General features: G+C 44.4%; 1 protein-coding gene across 1 annotated transcript in view; it reads right to left on the bottom strand.

Annotated features, from left to right (window-relative positions):
* Positions 1–24,097, bottom strand: part of PTH2R (parathyroid hormone 2 receptor) — a 121,439-nt gene that overhangs the window by 54,123 nt on the left and 43,219 nt on the right. The window contains exons 3-7 of the mRNA XM_032765055.1: positions 22,460–22,570; positions 22,232–22,353; positions 20,493–20,590; positions 15,123–15,309; positions 13,513–13,666 (exon numbers count right to left, since the gene is read on the bottom strand). Coding sequence (XP_032620946.1) covers positions 13,513–13,666; positions 15,123–15,309; positions 20,493–20,590; positions 22,232–22,353; positions 22,460–22,570 — 672 coding nt within the window. The remainder of the gene's footprint in view (positions 1–13,512; positions 13,667–15,122; positions 15,310–20,492; positions 20,591–22,231; positions 22,354–22,459; positions 22,571–24,097) is intronic.

The following is a 24,097-nucleotide window of genomic DNA, read 5'->3' as shown; positions in this document are numbered from 1 at the left end:
AAGAAAGTATGAAACAGTCCCTGGTACTCACAAATAACAGCTACGGTTATTATTATAAGTCCTAAATCATCACTTCAGTAAAAAGAAGTGACTGAATATTTCTTGTAAAACCTATATAAGTCCCTTTTAAGTTCCCTAACTAAACAAAGCTTATGTTAATACTGTTTTTTAACTAAGAAAACATGGAATATGATTATTCGAGAAAAATCCTGCCCTAGCCATGTTGGTCCCAGAACCTCATGCACCTTGTCTCTCTGTTCAGGGAAAACACCTCTGACTTCTAATTACACTATTTCCATTAACACAAGTAGTTTTGCAAGGTATTACTCTGTTTAAAACCAGAGAGACTTCCAGTACTCATCTGCTTTATCGATCAATGATGCCGTCAACTAAGTCAAGGGCCATTAATAAATTTAACCCTTAGGTCTCCATGACCTGCACTAAATAGCAACCTCTAAGTGGCTGTATGTATTTTACCCTTTGTTTTTTTTAATATATGGTATCCAAGTAAACTTAAGTTTTCATGTTTTATTTTATGTATTTAAACACTGTTAAATTGTTTTGTCCTTAGTTGTCAGTTATGTTTTATGCAGTGTTGTTGTAGCCGTGTTGGTCCCAGGATATTACAGAGACAAGGTGGGTGAGGTAATATCTGTTATTGGACCAACTTCTTTCTCAGCAGCAGCAGTTCGCCCAATAAAATTATTTTTTACCTTACCCAGCTTGTGTCCCTAGATATGGTTTATGTCACATGACTCTCATTGGTGTTTTTTTAATTGGGGTTTTATTTTGTTGCAACAGAAACCCTTTTATGTGCAATGGTATAAAAAAGAGATTGAATTAATGTGGTACCAAAATTATATTATAATTAAATTATAACCACCATTATTAAAATTCTTGTAATGGAAATTACATTCTTTTGTTAATCTCAGTTATGAATATAGGTAGGTATGTTTTGCCTCAATGAATTATAAATGTTTATTTTATTTATTAAACTTTTGTTCAAACTACTGTTAATTTTGATTTGGGGTGTATAAAACAATATTGGCAGTCATTCGGCAAAACCCAAAAGAAAATTCATAAGTTCATCAAAGCCAAAAAATATTAATGTAGTATTGATAGTGATAAATGTGTAATAGCTAAAGTGTTTTAAAAACTAAAAAATATACATTATTTGGTTATTTATTGTTATACGTAATTAAATTTAATGCAAATTCAAAAGGATCAGGTCCCAGCTAAGTAAGACAGTTTACCTTTTCCGTAACTGGGGCTCTTCAAGATATGTTGCTCATGTCCATTCCACATTAGGTGTGTGTGCTCGCCACATGCACCAGTAACAGAAGTTCTTCCCTCAGCATTATCCGTAGAGGACCAGCTCTGGTGCCCTCTGGAGTGGCACCCACATGGTACACTATAAGGGGCACTGCTGGCTCCCCCCACCCTCAGGCCCTTTTTGCCGGGAACTCCGACAGTGGGGAAGGAAGGGGGGTTGTGGAATGGACATGAGCAACACATCTCTAAGAACATCAGTTATAGAAAAGGTAACTGTCCTTTCTTCTTCAAGTGCTTGCTCATGTCCATTCCATATTAGGTGACTCCAAAGCAGTACCCATGGAGGGGGGTAGGGGTTCACAGACGTGTAGATTGCAACACAGTTCTGTTGAACCCTGCGTCATCCCTGGTCTGCTGAGTGATGGCATAATGTGTGGTAAACATGTGAACAGAGGACCATGTTGTGGCTCTACATATGTCCTGGATAGGGATGTGCGCCAGGAAGGCCACCAAAGATGCCTGCGCTCTCGTCGAGTGGGCTCTGACAATCGGCAAACAGCGAGTCCGATGGGTCCTCAAGTTCCTCTGCCTGGAGCCCCAGGTTAGAGGCGACCCTCTTCAAAAGTTCCTGATGAGCCTTGGCATCATCTTGCGGGACTGCGTGACAGGGACCCGTAATCACTTTGTCCGGTGATGATGAGGTCGAAGCCAGCAGTGAGTCTGGGGGCGGGGGGGATCTTCCCCTGAGAGGCCTCCACCTCCTGAGGAGGGCAAGATGCTATGACCGATGGCCTATCTGAAGCCCCCTGCCACCAATCGGGTGGCCTGGGAAGGCTGGGTGAACACCCCTGGATTCTGGGGGTATCACGCTGCCAGCTACAAGCCCAGAGGCCATGTAGTCGGTTGCGGCGCTGATGAGGTTGATGGTACCACTGGTGCCTGTCCTGCTACTAAGGATTACTGCTCAGCACTGGAGTTGTAAGTGGAACGGATGCTGTGGAGTGACCATATGTGGCTGGCCCAGCGGCCCTCCTCACCACGGTGCCAGCCACTGTGCCTCAATGCTGATCTGTCCGATCAGGACGAGTTCTCCCCACGGGACTCCGTGGATCTTCACTGTTCAGCGGATCTGCATTGGTAGACCGGCAATCTACGCCTCATGCTGCTTGACCTGTACTGGGATCTAGAGCAGGACCAGGAGTCAGAGTGGGCTAGTCGTCGACAGAATCTCCCCGCTCAAGGGATTCGCCTCTCAGTGATGGGTGCCATTAGGTGGGTGACCAGCGACGCCGTTTCACCAATGGATCGTAGGACTGGTGCCAAGACGTTGGAGACCCGATGGGTCGGTCTCGACACTCATGCTGGGGGCTGCGTGCCTCTGGTTGTGGCAGGTTACCCGTGAGCCACACCTCAAATCCCACTGTCGGTGCCCAGGGTCCGGAGACTGAAGAGGGTTTCTCTGAGCCTCTCTATCAAAGTCCAAGGCATGACGGCTCCATGCAGGTGAGCACTGGAGAGACATCTCCCACAATGGGGAGCAGCGCTGCTTGGTGGGAACGGTCCCAAGGCAGGTTTACCCCTGGGCTTGGGTACCACCGAGCTGGCGCGGGCGGCACAGGTAGTGTCAGGATCTCCTGTGCTGCCTGCAGGGCCTTGGGATTTGGGACTTTGAGTTGATGGAGGCCCTCGTCACTGTCCGGTGTGGCAGGCATAGTACGGGACAAGCTTGACCGCTTGACATGAGCTGGGGACCGACTTCCCGGCAGAGGTGTCGAACCTCGCAGCATGGATCTTGGCTCTCCTCCAGCCCTCTTCTTTCCCTTATGGGAAGTGGGAGATCTTCCCCTTACAGACCTCTTGGGCTGCTTGGCTGGGGCCATGGAGTGGGATCGGTGCTGGCCCGTAGATGGCACTGGTGGGGCGCTCCGTACCGATGCTGCAGTGCTTGGGGTCAAGTCAGACCTCTGCTCCAGTGCCAGGATCAGCGCCGACTCCATCTGGAGTGCCCCAAGACAGATGTGTCTCTCCTTTTTCGTTCTGGGTTTGAATGACTTACAGATGCAACACCTGTCTCTTATGTGTTCTCCTCCCAGGCACTTTAAATAGCTAATGTGCAGGTTGCTGATGAGCACTGGCTGCTTACAATGATTGCATGGTTTAAAGCCTGAGGATTGAGGCATGCCCCATCCCTAGGCTGAGTCCCATCCGGGAGCAACTATTTACTAAACTACATATAACTATTTTACAAAGAAACCTTCCAGAGTGAGACTGAACTAAGTGAAAGCTAGCCAAAGCAGCAGCAGTTCGAGCACCACCACTGGCAGCAAGAAGAAACTGAGGGTATGGGGGCGCCCCTTATATCGCACCATGCAGGCACCATTCCAGACGGTGCCAGAGCCAGTCCCCTATGGATACTGCTAAGGGAAAAACTTCTGGCACCAGTGCATGTGGCGAGCACATACCTAATATGGAATGGACATGAGCAAGCACTCGAAGAAGAACATGGGGTTGGTGACCATAGACCTGGACCTAATCTTGAGTGCTCCACCTTGGATTAGCCTGTGATGGATATGTTAAGCTGTCTGGGCTGGTTAATTATAGGTTGGTTAATTAAAGCTGGGCAGCAACCCCACAATCTGCTGCATTGGCAAAGAGATGGCCCCAGGGTGCATGATGTGGTCATGCTCTCTCACGTTTCTGGTCAATTCTGTACTGATCTCTCAAAAAGAACTAGTTTCAAATCTAAGAATTTTATAAACAGAAACCAGTCATTTATGGAACCCCTTTCTCTCAGCAAGTAAAAGCCTTTTCCTTAAAGAGCAATACTGCTTCCAACATAGTCAAGGTGCCAAGGCTTTGGAAGAACAGGTTCTCTCTCACTGGGGATTCCCAACAAGAATAGAATTCGACCAAGAAAGTCACTTTGGGGGAAATGGTCTTTGAAATTCTTTACCACTGTTAGAAATTCACAGCTATAATTCCACATCCCACCCCACCCACAGTCATCTGGTGGAACAAACAAATCAAACCATCAAACTGATGTTAAGAAAGCCAGTAAGTACTGATGGAAAAATTACCACATTTTAATTCTCATAATTTTAATGGCTCTTAGAACAACCCCTGCATTTTCAACCAGTTAATCCCTTTCAAAGTGATGACTAGACACAACATGAAATTGCCAAAACATCAAATATGGCAAACCATTACCTTCCAAATAAAAGGAATTACAATGGACGCATACAATCAATTCTTGCATGATATGGGTAATGACCAAAACGGGAGTAAGTTTTATCATGCTAATCAATTAAAGTTGTACGAGGAAAAAGATTGGTCCCTGCAGGCATCAAGCAGTCCTGCAGTAGCCAGAGATGAATCCCAAATCATGGTTGGGGCTGCTCCTCCTAATCAACAATCTCAATAGTGTGAGAGAATAATTGGGATTATTAGGTGTTGCTATGGTTAGGACCTTTTTTTATTACTGTGAAGCCTAGCTTGATTTAGTGATGCTCAGTCTGCATTTTAGTTAACATAATGCAGGCCTGAGAAGTGAACCCCAGCTCCTGAATTCTGCGCTCTCTTTCTGAGAGGTAAACAAGAAACCACAACAGTACAGGTACTCTGCAGTACTGCAAAAGTAATTCTGCATTTAGGTGGTTGGGGGCATTTGGCAACATAGTAACCAGGCAGACAGGTAGTTAGATCACACTGACATATAGGAATTGTTAAGAAATTATTGATGAACACTATTAATATTAATTATTGGAAGTTTAATTATGGATACCCAGAATGCTACATATGGATGATGGACAAGTATAAACTATTATGGTCATGGAAGGTGACTTGATGTGTTCGTATAGCCGGACTGTTACATAAAAGAGGCATACAAAATATCCGGTCTAGTTCTCTAGTTCTCTGTGGGTTCATCAGGTCCCTGCAATGTTGTAAACTGAATCAGGACCAACTGTCTGATGTGTTTCACTGACTTCTTCATCTCCAGAAGGTTGTGCGTATGCATAAGCTTAGATTGCAAGGATGGACAATACAGGAATCCACTTTACTGTACTTAAATTATACTTGTATATATTAATCTCTCTATGATTTCAATTACAATTGTTTGTCTTAACTAAACCTCAGAGTTTCTTTGTGTTTTCGCCAATTTCATCTTCTTAATTAACTCTAAGCAGCTGTCTGAATAAAGAACCTGTTATCTGTGACAAGTGTGTGTTGCAGTAATCAATGAGGCTACAGGGGAGATGTGATGTAAGGCCCAGATGATCAAAGGACCACACTGAAAGATGCCAAACAAGAATGGATTTGGGGAACAATACATGTGAAGTGGATTTCCTGGGAAAAACACTAAGGAGAGGTTAATGCTAATTCCTGGAATCTCAAGATCAAAAGGCCAAAGCTGTATAAAGGAAAGATTAACCTCTTCCATGGGGGTGCGAGTTCTGAGCTAAGGCTGTTATGAAACTGTCACTACAGGGGAAAAAAAAACTTTGGTGGGGTTTGAAGGACTGACTCCCACCAGACCTCAAGACTGGAGTTGGGCTGATCTCTGGTATGCTTATTAGCATGCCTGCAGGGTCTTTTATTTAATTAGGTTTCTCTGTAGTGCTTTCACTCGTAAGAATAAATGTGCTTGCTTAGAAAGAATTGTGATAATTCATAACTGCTGGAAATTCCAGCTCTTCGTAGCCCCTAGAACAGGCCTGCATAATATGCGGCCCATGGGCTCACTGTGTGGCCCGCGGTGGGGGAGTAGGTGGGCTCACTGTGCGGCCCGTGGGGGGGTGAGTAGGCAAATGGTGGGTGAGGGAGGGGGGCTGAAGAGGCAAGTGGGCCATGGTGGGGGGCAAGGAGGTGAGCCGGGGATGTGTGGGGAGCTGAGGAGGCGAGTGGGGACGGCAGTGAGCCGGCGGTGGGGGAGATGGGGCTGAGGAGGCGGGTGGATGGGTAGCGGCCGGGGCTGAGGAGGCGAGCCGGAGGGGTAGGGAGGCTGAGGAGGTGAGTGAGGAGTCAGTGGCTGACGCTGTTCTCCTGATCTTGTCTGGCTCCCATCCTCTCTCCAAGGGTTGCAGCTGTCTGGAGATGCTGCCTTCCACGCCTTCCTCATTCACACCTCATTCATTCAACAGGGCAATTGATTACAAAGTTGGGGGAAGGTCTTATTCTACTTCAAGCAAAAAGACATTTGTCTTTTACCTTAATTATACTACCTTAGGGGCCCGCTATAACTTATTACCAAGGTTCAATAACGCTGTTTTGGTGGGGCAGCTCTGGGGAAGGAGGGTTTGTTTCCACAGGGCAGTGCTGGGAGGGGCTGTGTTTCAGGAGGGGTTGGCAGTGCTGGGGGTGGGGTCAGCAGGGCCAGGGGGGTTCAGCCCTCAGCTGTTTTCTTTGGAGTAATATGGCCCTCGCTGCTTTACAAGTTGTGCAGGCCTGCCCTAGAATGAAAGCAGCGTGCGGATGTTGGCCTGTTTAGGCAGTCGGGCTTGCTGGGAATATCAGAGTGGTGGCTGGGAACTACGCAGGCTGGAAAATCCTCAATCATAGGAAGGAGAGAGAGATGTGGGTCTCTACACAAGAAAGACGATAGCTAAGGAGCAGTGAGCCTAGAGTGGCTGCCCTTGGTAGATCAGCAAGAGGAAATACACAGTGCGATACCCCTGAGCTGTGACACTCACCAAGACACAGAGATTAAGTGACTCCCTTCCTGTCACCACAAACACATATCCTAAGATCATACCTTGAACAAGTGTGTGTCTCAAGCCTGTTTTAGATGTACCAGCCTTAAAAAGACAACTGAGAAGGGTGTAGTGGATGTGAATAATAAACCAAGGAAAATAGCCAGGAGCCAAGCTCACACTCCACTCTAACAAAGCTAATAAATCACAGCACAGGAGAAATGTATGAACTCTTTCACTTCAGATGACTCAGCACACAGAGATGCATTATTGCTCATATTACTAATAGAGCTTGGTGAAATTTTTCAGCTGAAGCTTTTGAAACAAAAAACACCCCCCCACACCCCCCGCAGATTCGGCAACATCAAAATGTTTTGCAAATTCAGGTTATTGTTTAGAAAAAAAACAAAATTTTAGAGTTTTTAAAAATTGGTTGTCAGCTCTTATTCTTTGTTTCCCTTTCCTGATGTACACTATCAGCTGAGTAACACAGGCTTGAAAAAAGTTTTAATGTCTCTTTGCTTTTTGATGCATATTATAAAGTGGACTCCTATACGAATGATGCACTCTGTCAGGTGTTTACATTCTGCTGGAGGTATCTGCCAGAGAGCAGACGCGCTGAGGCCAGAGGGGAACAGCATTTAAATCACCAGGGCAGTCCTTACAGAATGAAACACTTGGCAGTGGAGCTCACCTTGGCCAGCTTGTCAAGGAAGGAATGGGGACTGACAGCCAGGATGATAAATAGGTTGGATCACCTGTCTAGTTTTATGAGGGAAAGTGGGAAGGGGGAAACGCATGGAAGGAACAAACTGCATTGATCTCAAGAACTCCTACCATCCGCTCACATAACTGTATATAACCCCTTGAGTACCCCAGCTGGTGTGCATCAGGGAGCATGACATTTTACCCTAACATTCACTGGGTTGTGCATAAACTTGCAAGGACTCTATGAAGCACAGGAGTGAATATGGCTACACACATGCCACTTTCGTGGTTGCACGGTGATCACCCATAGGGCTGATTTATGCTGCAACATGTCAGTTGATCACACATGAAGGACAAGGAATATGGGCTCTAACCAATTAACCAAAAATGGTGGCCTGGAATGAAGAGTTGAATAAAAAAATCGCTAGGGATCTCATTTATACCAGCTTTACACAAATTGACCTCAGAAGAGTTACTCGTCTTAGAACAGCAGGAGGAGAATCAGGCCCTAAGTCTGCCCTCGGATCAACCTACTATCTTGAATACAGTCGTTATCTCAGAGCAGTACTTGGTATATACCCTCATGTGGTGTTTAGATGTGCTTGTAATTATTAGAACTGGGAGGCTGAGTGAGAGTTACAGAGGGTGCAGCAGCAGTTTGGTAAAGGGGTTTCCACTGTAAAAATAAAGTCCTGTTGAAATTGTTAGTAACTTGCCTGGTTGATACAACACCTTACCCTCTCCTTTACCCACCCATTCCTGACCACGCCCACCGGACTGCTTAGTCCCTACATCTCAAGCCCTAAAAAAGTAGTTACATGATTAAATTTGGTCTCCCCTCTGAACAAGCTGTGTGATGTATTATGGGAGTCACATGCCTCAGGTGCATCATGGGAGATGCAGTCTGGCCAGAGAGCCCAGCCCACACTAGAAAATGGGGGCAACAAGTAGCTGAACCACATGTCCTATCAGGCAACACAGCACCCTAGGAAGAAGCAGTTTAATACTTAACTGACACGGAATTAATCATTTCAAGTCAGTTCAACAAACCAGAGCTTTAATGTTTTGATTCAGAAATACAGAAAACTTAGCTGCAATCAAAAATGCTGAAACAAAAATGTTTCACCATTTCCAAATTGAAAAACCTGAATTTCCCATGGGACAGAAATTCCAATTTTTGTTCAGCTTGATTCAATATGTTTTGTATGGACTGTTTATAGCGATCCTAAGCAACCTATTTTAGAAGCCTTTCTTGGAATTGGTGTGTGGGAAGCAGCTGCGATGTACTTGATCAAAAATATGTTAGTTTAGAACATAAATAAATAAATATAACAGTAAATGAGCATGCAGAACGCAGCATTGGCATGGAAACCAGTGAGTGCTGTGTGTTCCTCTCTTCAGTACTTTCTTTTCCTTGAGCTGCCAATTGAGATTTGAATATCATCGTGAGCAGAACGTACAGATGTTGAATTATTAGCAAGACCATGGCAGTGGTGACTGAAGCACCCACAGCCATGCAAAGCAAATAGACAGATAAAAGGCCCATTCAAAGCAAGCAGAGACTGAAGAGGAAGTAATTTACAGAAAGGCTGTCAGTAATGGTATCATAGCAGTTGGTGATTGAAAAGGCCTATTTGGTCACCGCATTCCTCCCTTTGCAGAGGCAGGCTGAAAATCTATACGAAAGGGCTACTGAACTCAGCAGAAAGAGTGAAAAGTAGCTTGAAACTAATAATCCTGAAATAGTAGTAGTTTTTTTTTCTTTTTTTAAAATCACGAGGAACTCCACATTTTCACAATGAAAAGCTCTGACAAGGAGAAATGTGCTAGAAGATCTCTATATCGAATCCAATTTCAGCCCATCTTTATTCTCTTTGGTAGGATTGCCACTGGCCTAGGGATTATGAGCTTGATTTCTGAAGGTATTTCAAGGGAGTTAGACACCAAATTCAGCTCTCAGTAGGCCCACTGAAGTCATAAGATGAATGTGACACATCATGCTTAATGTCTCCATTCATTCAGCATTGGCACTTGGGAAAGCAGCTCTGCTCTCTAATTACCCTCCGCATCATCTGCTGCCGTAAATAAAACCTGATAGCTTTCCAGACCTTTACAAATCTGGCCCTTTCCTTTTGAATCAATCAAAATGGAGCCCTGAACATTCCAGGGGGACTGGGTTATCTAACACTCTTAGGAGCCTTTGAAAATCTTAGCCTATGTTTCTAAAGTACCTTCCATTCAGACATCTCAAAGGCTATTACACACAAGAACTTATTGCACCGCACAGAGCCCCAGTGAGTTAATGAGTATTATACCTAACGTGTTTTGATATAGTGAAGCCGGCACAGGAGGTTAAATGGTTTGGCCAAGCTCACGTAGATAGACATGACTATGTCAGAGCGAGGGATAGAACCTGGACGTATCCAATCAAGCATCTCCTATCAGTGCGTCTTAATAGATTAATTCAAAGCTTTGGCAGATGATGGCAAGCAGGGCTGCACCCTGAAAGCTGCCAAGGAGATCTGGAAAGCGAAACGTTTTTGTTTACAGCAAAAGATGATGTGGAGGGTATTTAGCAAACCGAGCTGGTTTCCCAAGTGCTAATGCTGAATGAATAGAGACATTAAACATGATGTGTCAAATTCATCCGATGACTTCAGTGGGCATGCCCCAGAGCTAAATTTGGCCCAGGATATTTCCCCTCTGGAACGCTGTTCATTCATAAGAAAAAGCAGCCTGTTTGCTCCTGAAAAGAGTTGTGCTACTTTAAGAGACTAACCAGAGATGGGAGAAACTCATGATGTTTTGTGTTTCATGAAATGTTTAGATATTTTTCAATAAATAAATAAAGCCCAAACTCTCCCCCTGTAACGTAACCCTCCTTTCCATTTCTCCCTTACCAGGAAAATTATTTCCTGAGTTTTAAAATCAAATAGTAGCTCAATCCCTGGTTTGCAACGAGCCCTGTTTATGGAGGAGCGAGAGCCGCCCCTGAGCAGCTCAGAAAACAGATGGGCTTCTAGTCCATCTGCCTCCCAGTTTCCCCCTGTTGGGGGCGGGGCCATACCCTATACCAGCCCCAGACTCTGTGCAGCATGTTCCTCCAGCTCTCCGATGGGGGCAGAACGAAGGCTGTGACTCGTGATGTTGTACCCACTTACACCGGTCCTGAGTTTTGCCCTATGTTTTTAAGGGCTTGATCCAGTTTTAACATTGACTTCAGTGGGCTTTGGATCAGGTCCTCACATAGGAACTCAGGGTACCATGCTGATGCAGGGCCATATAAATATCTAACTAGCTAGATGGATTGAAAACCTCTTCAAAGCAGGTATTACCTGCATCTCCAGAGAAACATTTTGTTTCTATTCCCCTGTCCTGCAAGTCCTGAGACACACCCCAATCTAAGTGCTGGGACTAAGCTGCCTCCCTTGAGCACAGAAATGAAGTGGGTGAAATGTTTCCTTATCCGAGGCAGAGCTACCAGAGTACAGAAAGAAACACTGTAATGCTGGGAGAACATTATGTAACACCCCCCCCCCCCTTCAACGTAATACCTTGTCCCATATAGTGGGGGCTGGGCCATATCTAGACGTTGATGAGCCTGCGACAGCCTTAGCTAACAGAGCTGGATCTTTTAATTCAGGTAGGAAAGGCTTGTATTGCATGAGGTCCTGGGTCAATCCTCACTACTGCTGACCCACCGAGGGGTGTGGAGTGAGTTACTGCTCCTGGAGATTGAGAGGACAGTAAAAAATGGTCCTGTGTATAAACAAGGTCTCTCTCAGTTCTCTTTGGAATGAAAAGAGAAGCCTTAGCGCCATATTACCACACTGTGAACATTTAATCCAAGACACCTTATGGCACCTGTCTCACATTTCAGTGCTTATGTATCTATTCACTGCAGATACCATTCCCCTAGCAGTACATGTGACAGGGAAGCCTCCATTTACAGTGTCTTATGCCAGAATCACCACTTATTACCATCAGGGCTGAAATGTCAGTGGTGAACCATCAAGCAACACTATTAATAGACTCTCAGATTTTTAAGGCCAGAAGGGACCACTGTGGTCCATCTGCATAACAGAGGCCAGGGAACCTCACCCAGTAATTTCTGTGTCCAGCCCGTAACATCTGGCTGACCTATAGTACAGCCAAAAGAAAGACAGAGTCTGCAAGTACTGGAAAATCCACATCACTAGATAAGCTGCTCCAAAGATTAATGACCCTCACTGTTCGGTTCTGAGTTGAACCCAGAACAAGAAAGACAAGGAATGGGGGAGCTGTTTAGGCTTGGATCAGCTGTGGAGAACATGAGTTTCAGCCTCCTAAATATCCTTTTTTCTCCTTCAGGAATTCCCTTTTCAGAGCCCCACCCTCAACCCCTCTGTCAAATTCACCAGCGTTAACTTCATTTCCCCCCATTTCAGAAAAGTTAAAAATACTGAAATACAAAATGAAGTTAACCTCAGATCTCTTTACAGACCAAACAGATAACAGTAAAAGCAAAAGGAACCAGACAAGGGGCCTTAACTGCAGGGACTGTTTATAGAGGGGATGGTATGATGAGGTTGCCTACAATGGCACATGTGACTGCTATTAGCAAATATGTCCAGTGACCAAAGATGGGACACTAGCTGGGGAGAACTCTGTGTTACTACAGAGAATTCTCTCTCACTTGTCTGGCTGGTGGGTCTTGCTGACATGCTCAGGGTCTAACTGATCGCCATATTTGGAGTCGGGAGGGAATTTTACTCCAGGTCAGGTTGACAGACTCTGGGGACAGAGTGGGGATTTTACCTTCCTCTGCAGCATGCAGAATGGGTCACTTGAGGGAATGAACTAGAATAAATGGCAAATTCTCTGTATCTTGAAGTCTTTAAATGATAAATTGAGGATGTCAGTAACACAGACACAGGTTATGGGCCTATTACAAGAGTAGGTGGGTGAGATTTCATGGCTTGCAACGTGCAGGAGGTCAGAGTAGATGATCATGATGGTCCCTTCTGTCTTTAAAGTCTAGGAGTAATGCAAGACTATGAGAACACAAATCCCAGCGTAAGAAGTTCAACCCGAGGATGGTTGTTGAAGAGACCCAGTGCAGTAAGTAACCTCCTGCCATTTCTCTTCTGAGGCTTGTGGTCAATCCCCAATTCTGGACACAGGGATGAATTCTGCCGAGTTACACTGGTTTAAATCTGGAGTAACACCATTGACAGGAGCAGATTTACACTGATGGGACTCAGTAGAATTTGATTTAATCGCTCTGCAAATTCATAGATCCTTCTTGAATGGATAATAATGGCCAACGGACTGATATATGAAATGAGCTAACAACATGAACAAACACAAATGTAATGGCTGAAGAATCTGAGGACAGGAGATTCACCTCTCTCTGGAGTATGGAGAGGACCCATTATCTCTTATTTTAATTTTATATAGAGGTTTTCCTGTGGTGCTCCCCACCACACTATGTTTAGCTTGCAATTAAGCGCTTCACATATTTGCTTTGCCCTCACAACAACCCTGGGAGGTAGGGGTGTATTATTATCCACATTTCAGAGTCAGGCGATGGAGGAGTTAAGTGACTTGCCTGAGGTTGTAAAGGAAGTTAGTGGCAGAGCTGTGCCTCCTGATGGAGTTCACCAGTGGTGCCCAAGACAATCAACTTCTTGTAACTACTGGTGACAATAGATTATTGCTGGACATAGGTCCTTCCTGTCTTTTTTGTTTGTTTGTTTGTCTCGTGATGAAACAGAGCAATGGGGATAGTAAAATAGCAGAATCCTCTCCCTCTGACAAGCCTGATGAACAGATGCAAGGAACAGAAGAGTCCCATATACCTTACCCCAGCCTATCAAGGTGAAGCCCCACAGGTATTTGGTATCCGAAAAGAAAGCCACAAAGATTAGGCTGTGCAGGTAGAGGCCTTCAACCAGGATCCAGTAGTAGTTGGTGGCCAAGAAGTAAATAAACATCACAACCGCAATCTTGCACCCCACCTGTCGAGGAACCCAGACAGAAAGCTAATGGGTTACCATTCCCGGATACAACAACCATTCAAGAATCACCATTATGCTACTGAACCCATTACACACGGCTCCTATTCTGACAACTTTTCTTCATCTCTCTGTAAATAAGACATGTTAAAGGCAGCAAGGCCATCCTTAGCACAGTGTCAAGTCTTTGTGTAAAGTCAGCAGCTCTCCTTGCTGTATAAGGACCACCTGTGGATGCATTAGTGCTTGTGGAAGTGAAGAACGAACAGCATCCCTTTGAGACAGCTAGAGTGGGGGCGAGAGCTGTACAAGCTTCCCACACCCACACCACTCTGTTAGAGCAGCTTTGTTATGATCTGCTAATGGAGTCCTGGGTCTCACTCGAGCAGAGAATGACAAGTGGCTCAGATTTTGCAAGGAGGCCAGCCAGGGTGACCCAAACAAACAAGTAAAAGTGAGTCAGTCTGATCCCCATTAACAAACAGAAGGATTTACAACAGAAACAGGCAGACAAGTATTGAAATCTGGGGAACAAATTTCAAAGGTGCTTAAGTCAGAGGTTCTCAACCAGAGATGTGTGTATCCCTGGGGGTGGGCAGAGGTCTTCTAGAGGGTATATAAATATCTAGACGAGTTAGCCTAGTTTTATAACAGGCTGCATAAAAGGCATTAGCAAAGTCAGTACAATGTAAAATTTCACACAGTGACTTGTTTAATACCGCTCTATACACTGAAATGTAAGTCCAATATTTATATTCCAGTTGATTTATTTTATAATTATACGGTAAAAATGAGAGTGTGCCGTGACACTTCCGTATTTTTAGATCTGATTTTGTAAGTTTCTAAGGGAGGTAAAACTTGGGGATATGCAAAACAAATCAGACTCCTGAAAGGGGTATAGAAGTCTGGAAAGGTTGAGAGCCACTGGCTTAAGTGACTTAGGAATCCAAGTCCCATTTTTAAAAACGTCAAGCACTTCAGTGAAGATTTTAAAGGTATTTAGGCACCTAAAGAGCAAGATAGGGGCCTAGTGGGATTTTCAGACATGCCTTGGCACCTAATTCCCATTGGCACCTATGTACTTTTGAAAATCCCACCAGGCGTCTATCTTCACCTTTCAGCACCTAAATACCTTTAAAAATCTGGCCCTAGGAGCCAGAGTCTTACTGACAGTTAGTGACGACCAGATTCTTATAGGCCCCCAACTTCCATTGACATCAATACCTTCGAGGAGCCGGGCCTCGGGATCTTAAGTCACTGTAAGAAAATGAGATTTTTGCCCATTGCATATTGAATTTTCAAGAGCCCGATCCTCAGGATCAGCCTGATGTTTTACACTGATTCACCACAGCAATCCCTAGCCACTCCGAAAGGAATACAGATTGTCCTAAAGGGGCATAACAATTCAGAGAACAGTTGACTAGCAGGCTGACCATTTTCCCTGAGGGTCAATGCTTACGTATTGTGACTTGTCAACTGCAGGTGCCACTACAGTGCTCCAGAGGTCACTCATCAGCAGAGAGTCCAATTCTTTGACACCTATGTGCGTATGCACAACTTTGTCCTTGATAAAGATGCTGGCAGCTCTTAGCATGAAAGAGACAAAGAGATGCATGTGGATGCAATTCCTGGTGCAGTGCAGCCTCCTATGAGAAGAAAAGGATAATTTAGAGAGGGTATTGAATTCAGCCAGCAAACGGGCAAAATTTTGCAGTAGGCTCTGGGATAATCTATGGCCAAGCTCAGCAAGTTCAATACGTCCTCATCCCTTGACTTAGTCACTATTTCATACCTTAAGGACTCTTTTATTTAGTATTTTTGTCCTTCCTAAGAAAAACATAACAGAGCATGATTATTTAGCGATGACAGTTACCTTCAATATTCTTGATAAACTTTCCTGTCGTGAGAGGTTATATATATATTTTAATGGATAGAGGATACAAATTCTCTTTATCTTTGAGTTCTGCCTGAAACTCTAGCCCACAGCATAATCTTCAGAACCCCTGCATGGTGTATCATTTAATAAGGCTTAAAATGCAACACCTCACATGAGCAAACATCTACAAGTCTCAGCTGCTGACAGTCTGCAGCTTGTTGTTAGTAAACTGAATAGAAAGCTTGTGCCAGATGCCACCTTGACAGCAACAGAAACTAATTGGGCTGAATCGTACAACCACTTACTCCGAAACATTGTGCATTGTACAGTGCATAATGCTATTGAAGTGGGAAGTTCACTACTCTTGGTAGTAAGAGTCTGCAGTACAGCATCCTTATATTACATAGGCCCCAAATTCAGGAAAGCATCTCTATTCAGGACAGTCCTCCAGTGAATGCTTAGCATCAAGCATGTGCTTCAGTCTCATTTGTGATGCTGGCAGACCAGGTGCCAGCTCATGCCAGAGCCCCAGGCCGATTCATTGTGTATTCGTATAGATCACAGAGATTATTAAATGTATAAAAGTGTATTTGCTGTTTAAATGTCATGAAAACTAGTGGGATGTTACTTGCATTGTTTTCACTTATCTGTATCCTGCTATAATGTAGGAGCAAACATTTCCACTCTGTGTACCCCTGTAACTAAATAACCCATCAAACAAGCCCTAAAACGCAAAGGAGGCATTGCGGAATGCAGATGAGGAACTTGAACAGAAAAGTGCTAATTTCAAAGCAAGTGGTTATTAGGTGTGATGTCTGGAGGTCAGAGACTCTAAATGCATTCCTCACTCGCAGTCATCAAAAGAAAAGCCCACATGGGTAGTGACACGATCAGCTTGTTTTCTGTGAGAAGAAGCCATAAGTATGGATTCAGGGAAAGATTCTTCACCTCTGGAGTGTTTGGACTCTGACAGGGAAGCGTACTAGATACAAAAGCTGAGGTCCCCAAAGACAATCTGGTTATCCTGAGAAGACTTTTGGGGAACTGATAGTTTATGACATCACTGCCACCACTTGGAATTAAAAACTGTGATTCATTTGTGCGTATATTTTATCTGCTTTAACCTCTCAATAACTCTCATTTCCTTTTCTGAGCTAATAAGCCTTTAGCTAGTTTACTATAGAATTGGCTACTAGTGTTGTCTTTGGTGTAAGATCCAGAGCACCAATTGATCTAGGGTAACTGATTGGTCTCTTGAGATGGAGAGCAAACAGATGTGATGTGATTTTCTGTTTAAATGACCATTATCACAAAGTCCAGTTTGTCTGGGTGGCAAGATAAACTGGAGAGTCTAAGGGGACTATCTGTGAACCCACGGTAAGACTGATACAGTGATCCAGGAGTTCACATTTGTTACTGGCTTGATCAAATCTAATTATAGAACCCACTACCAGTGTGGGGTGTCTGCCCTGTTTTCTGACAGTCTGCCTTGAGGTCGGCACCCAGAGCTGTGAGCCACTCCAGACAGCATGACTTCACAGATTCACATAAAGACTACCAGTGATGGAAAAATCCCCAGTGTCCCTAGGTAAATTGTTTCAGTGGTTAATTGACCTCAGTGTAAAAATACGCACTGTGTTTCTAGTCTGAAGTTGTCTAGCTTCAGTTTTCAGTCCCCGGGTCCTGTCAAGCCTTTGTCTGATAGATTAAAGAACTGTCTATCACCAGAATTCTTTTCCCCTTGTAAACCATGATCAAGTCACCTTTTAACCCGCTCTTTAATAAACAAAAGAGATTGAGTTTCTTTACTCTCTCACCATAAGACACATCCTGCAGCCCCTGTAGTTCTTTTCTGAACCCTTTCTGGTTTTCCAGCACCCTTTTTGAAGTACGGACACCTGAACCAGACAGTAATAGTCTCATTAATGCTATATACAATGATAATACCACTTCCCCATTCTGACCTGATATTCCCCTGCTTACATGGATCACATTCACTCAGCAGCTACCAACTCACACTAGGAGCTCACAATCAATTGGTTCTCTACCATTTCCTTTGCACAGTGACTGCGTTCTTATTGACTTAAGTAGGCCTTAAGCACATGAATGTGCTGAAGAGCTCTCCCGAACAGAAGTGGCCCTGGAGCACGTAGGTAAGTGTTCTTCCGATTCTAGCAGAGGTCAAACATCTTGCTGCTTGCAATAGCTTCCTCTACCCACACCCTTGCAACTAAAACAATATAAACATTTCTTCTGAGATTAAGCCTTGCTCACATGCTGTGGAAAAGAAGTTGGAAGAATGTGTGTAACTGTGCCATCTGGAGACACCTGCCCTAATGCATAATATTAACACCCTAAGGTCCTTTCTCAGTATGCACGGGGTTTCATGCTGATGACTCAGTAAGGAAGGCAATCATTATCATCTATTTTTCAAGCCATACTAGAAACTCAGACAAAATTGCCAGAAACACCAACAAGTGCATATGCTGACAATGAAAACACTGCATAGTCTTACTACTTATTTATAAGTAAGTATATTTAATTTATAAGTAAGTATTTATACCTGCCTCTGGAAATTTCCACTACATGCATCTGACGAAGTGGGTATTCCCCCACGAAAGCTCATGCTCCAATATGTCTGTTAGTCTATAGAGTCCTGTGGCACCTTTTGTCAAGTCTTACTACTGTAACCCTCCTCCTCCCTGCTCCTTTCCCTTCCTACTGTTTGCCCCCATCATTTTTTTTTTTCCTGTCACAGGGTAGGTTTGCATTGGGACTGTGACATCCCTAAGAGGCCTCGCCCAGAACCTACAGCCCAGGAGGGTGCCGTGGCAAGGGGCTGTCTACGTTACAGCAGCTTCCCTAGGCTGACCTAGGGGTCGCAGCACTGCTGTTAATGGCTGCAGTGCTACTTGCATTCCTTGACATTCCTTTCCTGCACCTAGCAAGCTCCCTACACCAGGATTCATGAGGAGGTTCTCCGCTCTATGGCTGTCTTCTGCAGTGCCTGCACCAGAAGAAATCTTCCAGAGGCAAAAACAGGGCTTTCAGAGCTCCTCTGCAGCCTTTTTACACAGCATAAAGGGGCCAGAGCAGAAGCGAGGATCTCACTGTTTTTCTGCTTGTCTTCCGTGAAATGCCTAACACGCTGCTGGAGACCATAATATGAATAATAATCATGGACAACCTGGCATGCAGTTGTAAGCAGAATCAGGATGAGCTGTACCCTGACATTTGGTGGTGAAGTATGGGAAGTGTGGAAAGAATGTCTGGAATGCGAAATCTCAAATATTTGCATAGGCACGCCTACCCCATCCCAGACTGCCGAGCTGTGAGACTGCTTTGTGACAGAAATGACTCAACCTCAGTTGGGTGGTACTTGCTAGACAAGGGACATGGGTTCCAAAACCTTGTGATAGAGGGAGGTTGGGCAGTTAATGTGCCTGGTGGTGCAGCTTCTTTGTGGAGTATAGAAGCACCAGTTTGCACCCCCTCCTCTCTCCACTTGATGCAGAGTGATTTATTTCCCGTTAACCTAGATACAGGTGCTGAGTCTGAACTCATCTGTGTATGGGTAATAAGCACTGGAGCTCTCCCACAGCTTGTGAGCATTCTAAGAGCTGAAATCACAAAAGAGCTGAAATACTGAGTGGCAGACTGAGTACTGTGCAAACTAGTGGGGAGCCTGAAGCCATAACTGTGGAACAGGGCAGCTGGCGATGGAGGTTATGGGAGGCTGGAGCGGACTACAGGACGCTGGTGGAGTGGAGCGCGTTGGCAAGCGGAGTAGCCTGTGGGCTTGGTGGAGCAGCCCACCGAGCGAGCGGAGCTGAGCAGTTTCTGGGACAACTGAGCAGCTCACAGGCAGCTGTGGATGCGAGCAGGTTTGTGTCGGGAGGCCGGAGACAGAGTGAAGCGGTGGTAAGGCGGAGCAGTTCGTGGAGAAGGCAGAGCAGAAACCCATCGGAGGCAGTGACAGTTTGCCACTGGACCAGAGTGCCCCTTTCACCCAGGCGGGGGAGGGACCTCTACAGATAGACTCTTGAATTCTGGTGGCATTAGACCAGAACTTTTGGGTGTTGGACTTTGAATATTGGACTTATAGACCCTAAGGGGGAAAGGACATCAATTGTACTTTGTGGGGGTGGTATGGGTTGTGTATCTAACTGTGTTTGTGGTGTTTCTCCAATGGGATGCCGCATTGATTCCTTCCTTTATTAAAAAGATTTCGCTACACTCAGACTCCGTGCTTGCGAGAGGGGAAGTATTGCCTCCTAGAGGCGCCCAGGAGGGTGTGGTATGTAAGTGTCCCAGGTCACTGGGTGGGGGCTCGAGCCAGTTATGCCTTGTGTTATTGAAACGGAACCCCCGGATACTGAACCTGGCCCTTGTTGCTGCCAACTCAGAGGGGCAGAAGGGTTACACAGTCTTCTTTGGTTATTTCAAAAGAGAGTATTCGATTGAGCATTCAACTCCTAAAGTGCTGGCAACTGACTACAGCAATATACCTATCAGTAACTCGAGCGGATAATTCCACATGCCAGCAAGTCTATTGTTTCAGCTGTGAAATAAGCCATTAAGCCTCAGAAACAGACTATAGGATAAACCACTTTGATCATTCTGTGCCTCACTGTGCTGTCATCTTTAACAGTTCTGGAGACAGACAATACAACATCTCTTGCTGCTTGCAATTTTTGCATGGCCATTGGAAATTATTTTCCATTGAAAGGTTTTAAATGTGTTCTTCATCTGATCAGAGCTTTACACAATGCATAGCCATTGAAAATTACTTCATGTAATGCACAATATTTACTCTCCACACGGCAGATAGGAATATACAAAAGCATCAAGAGATTGGACAGTCCTGTGTGAATAAGGAACATAAGATTATCTCCTGTAGAGATGATGATGCAAAAAGGGGACAGACACCAGCTAGGGCTATGAGTCTCTCACCTGAAGTAGCCGATGATGAAAACAGCCACTGTCAGAGAACTGAAGGACATAGAATAGCCAACAGTGTACATAATGTAGAGACGCTCAAAGAATTCCTGCTGGAAAAGAAAACAAGATCATTTCCACTTTATTTTCTTCACCTGTGTGTACAGTCTCCGATAATCCAGTTTCCCTTAATAAGTGAAAGCCCTAATGTGTATTATTGGGCCATATTCATCCCTGCTGTAACGCCACTGACATCAGTGGACTTACACTAGGGATGAACCTGCTGTACTGCCATCCCAAAAAATTCAAGATTCATCAGTCTACAGTAGGGGGGAAAATATCACAAGAGTATTAAAAGGAATAATTTGGGTTCATATATTTGTCTTCTGGCATTGTACTCTTTAGAGGGTCACTTTTAAAACTTTATTCCACAACCATGGAAACTAACATTTTTTTTTTTAAATGAAAGAGGAGATCATGTAACATGATTCCTGGAGCTGCAGATTTGCAGAAATGCACTAACCACCATTCAAAAAAAATCACAAGAGCAGGCGATATTGGCATCATGTCTGTTGTCAGTTCCCTCCACTAGCTTTGCTGGGAGGGAGGGAATAATTGGACACACTTCTCTTGCCCTGGTATCTGCTCAGCTCCATTGACTTCTACACTGGAGGGGGTGGAGCCAAGGCTCTAATTCCTCCTCCTCCTCCCTGATCACTCTCAGCTCAGTTGCTGATGGCATTTTAGAATATGTTTGTTTAGATCATTGCCCTGAAGAGGGCTGCTGTGCGACAGGTTGCTGAGAGTCTAGTATGAATACATCACATGGCTCAGTATTAAAAGGAAGAGAGAGCTAGCACATTTAGACCCAGATTCTGAAGTGGGATCCATCCGAGCACACAGCTGCAAAGACAGACATTGATTTCAATGGGAATGATGGGCCTGGGAGCTTTTGAAAAATTTATTGAGCATTTATCTGCATCATCAGGTGACTAAGTACCTTAAAAATGGCCCAAATCCCACAGACATAAGGACTTACACTTCACCAAAGCTACATATAGGAGAAAAAAGCATACATAAAAATGTTTGAGAGTCTGGGGCTTTTTTTTAATAAAAAAAATACTGATCAGTTATACAGCACTTTACATTCAAGCATCTCTAATCTCAAGATAAACAAATAACATTATCCTCATTATACAGATGGGAAAACTGAGGAACAGGCAGGTTCATTGATGTGCCCCTATATCACAAGCTGATTCAGTGGCAGAGCACCAAATTGAGCCCAAGTTTCTTCAACCCCAGCCATTGGACAAGAATTTTGGACCCAAGAATTTGGAGTCAGTCCACCCCTGCCGAAAGCAGATACCATGCTGACTGAAGCCAATGGAAACTGCAGCTTTGCTGCTATGGCTGAATTTAGCCCTTACAACCACATTAACCACAGCAAGGAACACGTCACTGGGGAAAGTGCCTTCAGTTCATAGATTCAGTGTCTGCAGTTCCTTCATGTCTACATTGTTTTAAATAAGACTCCTCCTCATTTTATGACTTAAAAACCATTGTGTAAATAAACAAACGCTCATTGGGACTGATGCACCATTATTAAATCAGGACAACAGTGTGCAGGTCATTCATATTTCCAATTGTTTCTGTACAGAACCATCAAGGAATGAAAAGTGCATACAATTTCAGGATTTGTTCTTCCCATCCAAACTCTCATGCTCTGTGATTGCATTGGAAAAACACCCCCATACCTTCCCCGAGCTGATTTCTGGCTGTAAGTAGCGAAGGCAGTCCGAGTAATTGGCCCACGTTCGGTTCAAACCCTGCACAAGGTCCCATGTTCCATTAGGGCTACAGTGTCTGAAAGCCACCCCTGCAAGGAGGAAATGAGTCTTGGTTAGTCTGCGTGGGTCCTTTGCACCACCTGGCTTTTCATTCGTTTCAGATAAACCCTCTGAGGACTACAGGACTGGTGGTACCTTTGTGATTGAAGTCATATATATAACGAGGACATGGAACAGCCAACATTTTTCCCAGTGAGCCCCTGGGCCAGCATATTAGTCCATCCCATTCTGGAAAGCAGTTACCCTCTGCAGACAAATAGAAGGAAGACATAGAAAGGAGAAATGAAAAGTATGGTACAAGCCTCTATGCCGCTCATCTTTTTTTTACCGTATCTCCTAAATATTTAAAAGTATCTTGCAATTTAGTTACCTAAGGATTAAAAAGTGTTAAATTTCTTCCCAAATAACTTAATTGATAATGAATCAGTGATATCTAGCTTACTGTTTTGGAGTGTATCAGTTTCTTTAAAAACCCAATTTGTAGATGCTTTAGAGATGCAGACAGTTCCCCACTTCCATATAACTCTTCATCTCTGACTCTCAACCCACCTACTTTACACTATCCATCAACCTTAATTCTGCAGTCCGACGTTTGCAAAATAGGTCAAATGTATTGGCAATGGTTCCCCCATGAATAGGAGATCATATAATGCTAGGAATTTGTTATTTTGACCATTGCACACATTTTTGTTGATTCTGGGAGCTGTGGTATGATAGCGATATCAAGGTATGTCTATGAACCTCGTAAGTTGGTGGATCACCAAGGATGCTTCACCAACAGTGTTGGGCTGGTCAGGGAAGGTGCATGACACTTGTATCTTTGAGAACACAGTATATTCAGAAAGCTGCAAGCCGGGGGACATTCTTTCCCATTCAGCAGGTTATCATTTGCAATGCTGAAATGCCAATATTGGTCCGGGGAGCCCAGCCATCCCCTTGTTTTTGAACCCATACATGGAGTGCCTCGACAGCACCAAGGAAAGATTCAGCCACTGGCTCAACAGGTGCAGAATGATAGCTGAACATGCTTTTGATTGACTGAAGAAACAATGGGGATTGTTTACTCACAAGATTGGCTCTCTAAGCGAAGTATCTGAACAGTTATAGCTGCCAGCTATGTCCTGCATAATATATAGGAGGCAAAGGGGAAAAATTACCACCAGCGTGGAAGGCTGAGATGAAACGTGCTGAATTTCAGCAGCCGGACACAAGAGTTATTAGAAGAGCTCAACATGGAGCTATGCCATTAAGGGAGGCCTTGAAAGAGCATTGACTCAGGAGCCAGAGTAATGCACTGCGGTGGACTGAGCTCTACGTGGCCCTGCCGTTTTGGGGCCTGTTGGGAATTGCCTATGCTTGTACATTTATGACTATAGCACGGTTTGTCACTGATCCTAGGATTCTGTCACACTGTACAAGAAGCGTGTAAGTGCTTTCAGTTCCGCTAGGCACTCTGCAGAATAGGTTGTCAATGAAAGAAGATGAATTATTTTCCAAAAACAGAAGTTTATTGAGTAACAAAAACAATGCAAGAAAAACAGGTGCAATTTAAAAACAAATATGTTTTAAAAGAACTAAAAAAATTAATGGAACAGAACTTAACAAGGGGAAAGAACATTCATGTCCATTTTTACCTTCACCCAGCAACTATGGCTCTCCCAGGTCAGCGTATGTGAAGCGGTGGTTGTCCTTACTGTCCTGCAGTGTAAAGTTGTAGGGACAGGGACACAGCCCCTGGGGCCATGTGGAAAGTTGAGAGGGGTGTAGGGAAGC

Source organism: Chelonoidis abingdonii, chromosome 10 (genome assembly GCF_003597395.2).
Source record: "Chelonoidis abingdonii isolate Lonesome George chromosome 10, CheloAbing_2.0, whole genome shotgun sequence".
Lineage (NCBI taxonomy): Eukaryota > Metazoa > Chordata > Testudines > Testudinidae > Chelonoidis > Chelonoidis abingdonii.
Note: the sequence above shows the minus strand (reverse complement) of the source record. Positions and strands in the feature narration are given on the sequence as shown.